At 44.8% G+C, this 7,787-nt stretch overlaps 1 protein-coding gene across 1 annotated transcript; it reads right to left on the bottom strand.

Moving 5' to 3' along the window:
* Nucleotides 1-6,989: 6,989 nt before the first annotated feature.
* LOC122190699 (scale keratin-like) lies at nt 6,990-7,739 on the bottom strand. Its single transcript, XM_042890786.1, has 2 exons — nt 7,496-7,739; nt 6,990-7,252 (listed from the first exon to the last, which is right to left on the bottom strand). The coding sequence occupies exons 1-2, from the start codon at nt 7,737-7,739 to the stop codon at nt 6,990-6,992; spliced, it is 507 nt and encodes a 168-aa protein (XP_042746720.1).
* Between the last annotated feature and the right edge of the window lie 48 nt (nt 7,740-7,787).

The raw sequence follows: 7,787 nt of genomic DNA on the forward strand, positions 1-7,787 counted from the left end.
AGCACGAGGAGCAGGCATGATGAGATGAGCAGAAATGCTGAAGCATGACCCGATGTGGGAGAGAGCTCCTGGCCATGGTTACGTGTTGTTGGATACCCACAATTCTGCCTGAAGTTAGTAAAGCTGTGAGAGCTTGACATCCCCTAAAATCAGGCCTTTGCTTGTCTTTTGTTATGCTTTACTTTACATTTCTGATCATATCTTGTTCTTTTCTACTTTTGTGTGTGTGTGTTTTGTTTTGTTTTGTTTTTTTTTTGTTTTTTTTTTTTTTGGTATTTGACAATGATTAGGTAAAATATGTAATTATTAGGAGTTGTTCTGCATGGCTGAAGTAGTACAGTCCATTTAAAGCATAAAGAAGGAAGATCTCATGTTGCTGAATATATCATTGTAAGAGGGATGAGTGGGTGCTGTCCTTACCGGACTCTGGAAATATATTCCTTACATTTTATATTGCTTCCTTCCATGCCTCAGCCTCATTAAATTGGTGCTGCATTATACTGCGAGTCTGCCTGAATTTCTTTCTACTCCCAGCCCATTTTCCAACCTGTCTGTGGTGAAACAGGTCTGTTTGCAACTCATCTGTGCCAGAAATCACTGTGCCAATAACTCCAAGTCAGTTGCTACAGGAGGATGATTCAGATTTCAATTGTGGATGGAGTTTTTATTTTGTGCTTATACAGTAAATCTGTGCCAAGAAAATAATTTCAAAGGCTAGAAATAAACAGAGTTCCCTTGCAATGTGTATGCCTCCTATTGTAGCAGAAGCAGGAAATGTTATAAGCTAGCGAGTTCTGCTTTCTTTCTTTAAATATTCTCTATCTATTGCACCATGGAGATGCAGACAAGCCCTTTAAATATTTTGATATCACTCTTCTATGAAGTGCTGTTAGTTTTGATGTGGAATTTCTTGAAGAGTAATGAGAGTGGAGGAACGGGCTCGCTTGAGAAAAGGGGTGAGTTCCCATTCAGTGCTGTATGGACAAGTACAGTTTCAGGGAGAAACTCGTGAGGGAGGTCATATTTTTCCTTATCCTTCTGTAGTCATAATAAATAAGAAGATGTACAGAGAAAAGTGGGCAGAGGGATAGAGATACAGCAGGAAAGTCTACAGGGATGAGGAGCACTGGAAATAAATGGGATAAATCTTTTTCTGAAGCTCCACTTCCACTTAGCTATTCTCCACTTGCTCACCAACCTGGAAGAATATTGTGATGTTCTTTGCTCTACCAGTGAGAATAATGAGGGGCCCTTTAAGAGAAAGGAGTGCTTATGCTGTCTTTGGGAGCATCTGAGCTTGCTAAGGGGGAAGGTGGGATGGTGTAACCCTGTGAACAATCCAGAGCCTTGTTCAGACCACAGGAAGTGTTGGAAGTGAAGGAGGGGCGTTGATGTGGTGTTCTTACAAAGGGATTGGCCACTGATGTTTGCTGGCCTGGGAAACACGTCTGGAAGAAATCAATGAAAGGATTGTAAGTTCCAGCTCTTTTTGATTGTGCCTTTAGGTATTGCTGTCTGTTGTGCCTTGCAGATCTGAAAAATGTCTGGCTTTGCTTTGTTCCAGCATGGCTGTCTGAGTTGTAACAAATGTGGTCTTTGGACATGGGGAGCTTTGTTCCCAGAGGTATATGAGCCTGAAAAGCTGCACCTGAGGGGCTCAGGATGATTCAGTGCCCTGTTTCCCCATGCATCTGTGAAATTTCTTGTTTGGAGTCTGTCTATGCAGTCTGATGCTGAAATGTAATTAAGGCCAGAGAAAGATGTTGACAAAGTTATACTGACAACAGTCATTACTGGAGCTAAATTAAAGGAGATTTATCAGTCCTATGAAGGAATCCATAATTCCAAGGAGCAGGTTTTCTTAATAATTAACGACAGAGGAGAATGGCAATTGAGCAGTTTGATATTATAATACAGCACAAGTTTGGTGGGAATTAAATGTGCAATATGATTTCATCTTTTGCTCTCTCAACTGAAGCTATTGCTTGATCAAACTGGACACATCCCAAAGAAGTTACCCTTCATCTGTAGTTGCAGCAAAGCAACTTCTCTTATACAGGGCTTATCTGCCTATCCAAACCCATAGGGGGGTTATGGTCGCACTGTATCCAAGTGGCTGGGAAGGATCGTGGCTGAGGCACTGTGGTTAAAGTAACTCCGACATATCCAAGTGGACAAGAAATATCATTTATTCTCCCCAAAATACATTCTTCTAGAGCTATAATCCCCTTTTGCAGTTCTCTGTTATACTTTCATCTCATTGACCTCCAGTGCAGAGGGACTGACACATACACATGCTCACGTGAAGTCTTTCCAAGGTTGGGATCTCTGTGTATTCAGAATGGTCTGCTACATTGCTCATTCTTTTAAGAAACAAAAATCCCTGAGTGTGCATTATCCCCATAAATTCCTTGTTTCCAATCTTCGAATTAAAACTTACTGAAGCAAAAATTTGTGCCAGAGAGGCACATTTAACACATGATCGCGCCATCAGGAGAGATGACTTTCATCATCCCTATACCTTTTGATGAGCTTGTTTTTCAGATATACTTGCTTCAGTTATGATCACTAGATAGTTGTTACTGAAGAATGTGTATTTTAACATGGTATTGGACAAAAACTTGATAAATCTCAAGGGATAGAGGAGCTGCAGGCAGTAGTGTCACTAATGGGAACAGAATGGGTAATGTCATCACGCACCTATGGACATCCAGTGACTGATGGTTGGAATGACATTTTAAAGCATGGGGTTTTCGAGGCAAATACTTCTTCAAAGGTTAAGGAAGAGATGAACTGACTCTAGCTTCTGAAGCCACAGAGTGTGATGTAGTTTGGGAAAATCATCATCCATACTGGTCACAGATTTCAAACACTGCTTGTGTTCAAATGATGCAGCACGCCTTCAAATTTTCTGCTAATACACTATTTGCATGTCTGAGACATTGATGGAAATCTGTTGTGAACTTTGAAGACCTTTGTTCTTCAAAACTGTGCAATCAGCATTTATTTCCCAGGAGATTCTGATGGAGATACTCACAATTTAGACATAATTTGCATGTCTCTGGGGTGGAGAGATTACAGCACCAACCTCTGCCTTAAAGTCTTCTTATGCATTGTATGCAATTACTTTTTAATCCAGAAATTGTCTTTGAAAAAGAAATTGAAATGTTGCACATTGCAATGTTCTTTAAGACCATGCAAAATGAAGACAAAGTTATTTGCTTTCAAGGGAAGAAGAAAGAATATTATACACTTCTGTAGGTAGCGACCATTAATTTGGAGTATAATTTTGTATAATAGTGCAAGACACTATAAGGAAAGAAAATACTATATCAGCAAATGTAAAACTGGTGACTTCAATTATGCAAAGTTAAGTTGTGCAGAACTTTTAGCCCCCAAAACCCACACGCACCCTCAATTTGACCTGAATTGTTTTTCCCGGAGTCTGACATAGGAATAAAGAAGTTCAAATTGCCAAATCCTGAGATGAAGGACTTTGACAGTTTCCAAATTGAAGACCAGCGTCTCAAATCCCTTCATGGAAATGCAATAGTTTAATACGAAATGAACAGGTCAAACGGCTGATACCCTTTCATCCTGAGTCAAGGAAGTAAAACAACATTTTCCCTTGGATCAGCTTTTTCCCAGGAAGTACCTTTGAGTCTGGCAAACTGCAGTCAGCTCTGCCAAGTGCTTTCTGTAGAAACATTATCTTCTGGATAATGGACATTATCTTCTTTGTGCAGCTGCTGGAGGGAAAATCAGTTTGGTTCGGAGTCGTAGCTGTAGATATCTCAGTAACTTATGGACTTCATGAAGTGGAAGGAGGGGGTTCATGGGGTGGTTATCCCATGCATCTTTCCTGATAAACATATTCATCTGTGTTAAATGATGTATGCTGCACAGATCATGTTTAGGATGCAAAATCTCTTCCTTAGTAGCTGAGGTGAATCAGTTCATCTGGCCAGGAATTAACAGAGCTCGTAAGGCTTTAAGATAAAAGAAACTTCTATAGGGGAACACATACCTTATGAAATTAAAACAAGGCAACAGTGAAGAAGAAGTACATCATCAGCTAAGAATGGTTTGCATACAAGACATCTTTAGCAATTGGATGGTAAGTGGCTTCGTGCACAGAGTACATCTCAGGTCCTCAGACACTTGGGAAGCAGTATAAAAACCAGCTCTGTGCAAGTCACTGCCATCCACTTTTTCTCTTTTATTCTCCTCGGTGAAAGGGTAAGTCTGAATCCACTGCCTTTCTCTGTTTTGAATTGTTGCATTTGTATTATTTTATTTTTCTGTATTGGCTTGTTCATAGCTGTCTAAAGTTTATCCTCTTCCTCCCTTTCAGTATCTAAAGGGAGCCTACAAACAGAAGGGGACTCAACTCTAGACAAGGGTAGATAATGGCAGGACAAAGGGAAATGGTTTGAAGTAGAAGGAGGGAAGACTGAGGTTGGATGTTAGGGGAAGTTCTTTCCTGTGAGAGTGGTGAGGTGCTGGAACAGCAGCCCACAGAGATTGTGGATGTCTCATCCCCGGAGGTCTTCAAGACCACATTGCATGGGACCCTGGTCAGCCTGATATAGTACTAGGTATGGAGGTTGGTGGTCCTGCCTGTGGCAGGGCTGTTGGACCTTGATGATCCTTGAGGTCCCTTCCAACCCAAGCCATTCTACAATTCTATGATCCTTGCGTGGAGGGAGGGGAGCTGAGGGCAACTTTCTGTATAGAAGAGCAGCTTTAAGGGGTTGCATTTGCTGGGCACAAGTCTTCACATTCATTTTTCAATGGGTCACTGGTGCATTCTGGTCCAAGACATTAAAATCTGTGTACATAAATAACCGAGAAAATCGAAGTGGTTGTGAAGAATCTCCCGGCTTTCCAGGACAGGGGGGTCATAAAGATGTCCCCTCTTCCTACCTCCTACAGGCACCAGGCATCCTGAAGGGTGCTGAAAGAAATGAGCTCCCAGACTGCTCTGGATAGGTGGAGGTGCCCCTTGTGATCTTTTCTGTAGGGCAGAGGAATTGAGGTCTCATTTGTGGTCTCCTTTCAATCTAAGAATGCATCACTTTTTCCCCAGAGTCTCTAGTGAGTTTCTGGTACTCTCCACTGTCTCAGGAGCTCAATCATGTGATTGTAATTACAACTTCTTTGTTACCGCCTTCTCTGTGTTTCAGATCTCCTTCCAGCCCAGAGAAATGTCCTGCTATGACCTGTGTGCTCCCACCCCATGTGGCCCAACGCCATTGGCCAACAGCTGCACTGAGCCCTGTGTGCGCCAGTGCCAGGACTCCACCTACATCATCCAGCCCTCTCCTGTGGCGGTGACCCTGCAAGGACCCATCCTCAGCTCCTTCCCCCAGAACACCACTGTGGGATCCTCAGCCTCTGCAGCTGTGGGAGATGTTCTCAGTGCAGCGGGTGTCCCCATCTCCTCTGGCAGCTCCTCAGCTATTCGGGTCTGGGGAGCCTTTACGGGAGGTCCTACTGCCAGTACAACCGCTGTGGGAGCTATGGGCCGTGCTAAAGCCTCATGCAGAAAGCACAGATGAAATAACAACTAGAAGCTTGAAAGCTTGATCCAAATGCAGGACTGAGTTCATGACCACAGCCCTGTGCTTGCTGACCACTCTCAGCTTTGCCCTGAGCTCATGGGACTGCAGTAGCTTGGCATTTCTGATCCAATGCCTTTCTATGAGGTGAAAAATGTAACATATAGTTGCACTAGGAGTTGACTGTCCTGCTGTAAAGCATTGCCTTGAATTAGGAGATGAGTTTAATCCACATTGAAACCTATTGCTTATGCTGTTCATTTTTTAAGTTGTTCTACTTCTTGCTCTTCAAACTCATGCAGAAAGACAAAACTCATGCATGTTGTTTATGATGCATCATAAACAACACACTCCTCTGATGTCTTTTTCTCTCCTCTTTATATCGTTCTGTGGAATAAATTTATCAGTGTGTCAAGTTGTCAGTGTCAAGTAGATCTTCATATGAATCAGACCATACCGGTTAGCAAGGACATTTAAAACATAAGTAATGATTAAAACCCCTTTTTTTTTGATGGGGTGTTTTCCCTAACCATATTTCTTTCAGTACAATATTAAATATTCATTCCTGGCTAACAAACAGTAGGGAAAATCAATCCTGTCTTGCAAGCAGCATGACCTTTCATCTCCTGCTCTTTTGTGGAGCTCATAAATCCTCAGCAAACTCTGCTAATATTGTTCTGACTCATCTTTCACGCTATGAAGAACAATTTGCAATAAAAAACATCCGTAACTAAAAAAAAAAATATTAGATAAAGGAAAATTAGGGGGAGAATTGTATGGTTCTTCCTTTGTTTGCTTAGGAATGCTGTAATTAGGGGTTGGTGGGGGCCTTTGAGGCAACAGGAAATCCTCAGAGCAATAACAATTACACTTCTCATTCTAAATCCTGGGGAAGATAATGACTTCTAAATTGCTAAACAAATATTCATTAGCACTGTGCCTAAAGGATCTCAGTTGAACTCCCATTCTACAGACTGAAAGGACCTGGAGCCGCAGGTGCTGTGATCACTTAACCCTGCACACCAGGGAGTGCTGCTCCCACACGAGGCTGAGGGAGGAAGAAAGAAAAGAGAGGCTCACGTGCAACACCACAGGGCTTTATTGGGACACAAGAACATAGCAGGCAGTTACAGAAACTCAAGGTGGTCCAAGGGAAAATTATCAAGGCAGGGACTGCACTGAGGCTACAGTAGCCTGCTCAGGATCCAGGGGACAGTGGAGGTGGCAGGAAGATGCAGGGAACACCAAAGCTGCAGCCAGGGCTCATGGTAGCACAGGTGAGTGAGGCGTGGGGCACACAGCGTGCTCCTGTCCCCATGCTGGGGCAGCTGATGGGTGCTGCCGGTCCCCTCAGCTCCTGCTCCATGTCCAGCTGCTGCAGCCCGTGCTTCAGGGCTGTTTCTGGCTCTGGGCATCATGGCACTGGCTTTAGAATGCTCCGCAGCTCCCGCGGCGGGATCTGCCCCACCGCTGGGCACCAGGGAGGGAATAGCCAGCACCGCAGGAAGAGAGGCCAGAGCTGTAGGACCTGCCACAACTACCAAAGCCACTGGAGCCATACTGGCCCCCATAGCCCAGGGAGCCCCCATAGCTCATGTCATCCCCATAACCCAGGCAATTCCCATAGCCCTGAGATCCTCCATAGTCCCCCAGACCAAAGGAGCCACCATAGCCCCGGGATCCTCCATAGCCTCCCAAACCAAAGGAGCTCCCAGAGCCCCAGGATCCTCCATAGCCTCCCAAACCAAAGGAGCTCCCAGAGCCCAGGGAGCCCCCATAGCTCATGTCATCCCCATAACCCAGGCAACTCCCATAGCCCCGGGATCCTCCATAGCCTCCCAAACCAAAGGAGCTCCCAGAGCCCAGGGAGCTCCCATAGCCCCGGGAACCCCCCAAGCCAAAGGAGCTCCCATAACCTCGAGACCCTCCCAGACCAAAGGAGCCCCCAGAGCCCAGGGAGCTCTGGGAGCTGAAGGAGCCCCCCATTCCGACTGGGCCTGACGATCCAACAATGCTCTCCTGAGGAAAAGAAGTGAGCACGGGGCCGGGGACTGTCACCACCACCGGTGGAGGCAAGATCACTGCTCTGGAGTCGGGGCACTGCTGCACACATGGCTCATTGTAGCTCTCGGCAATTGGCTGAGGGCAGCTCACCCCATAGGGTCTGCAGGACTCCATGCAGCTAGACATCCTTCTTGGGGTCGTTATGAGTCTGCAACAGACAGC

The sequence above is a fragment of the Lagopus leucura genome, unplaced genomic scaffold (genome assembly GCF_019238085.1).
Source record: "Lagopus leucura isolate 7727_CA_CO unplaced genomic scaffold, USGS_WTPT01 35307-0_obj-0_obj, whole genome shotgun sequence".
NCBI classification, from domain to species: Eukaryota; Metazoa; Chordata; class Aves; order Galliformes; family Phasianidae; genus Lagopus; species Lagopus leucura.

Bases quoted from the DNA above. Each gene is read 5' to 3' on its own strand.
- LOC122190699 (XM_042890786.1), bottom strand. From the start codon at position 7,739: ATGGAGTCCTGCAGACCCTATGGGGTGAGCTGCCCTCAGCCAATTGCC. The intron at 7,253-7,495 runs GTCTGGGAGGGT...TTGGTTTGGGAG, and splicing joins GGGCTCTGGGGGCTCCTTTG to GCTATGGAGGATCCCGGGGC.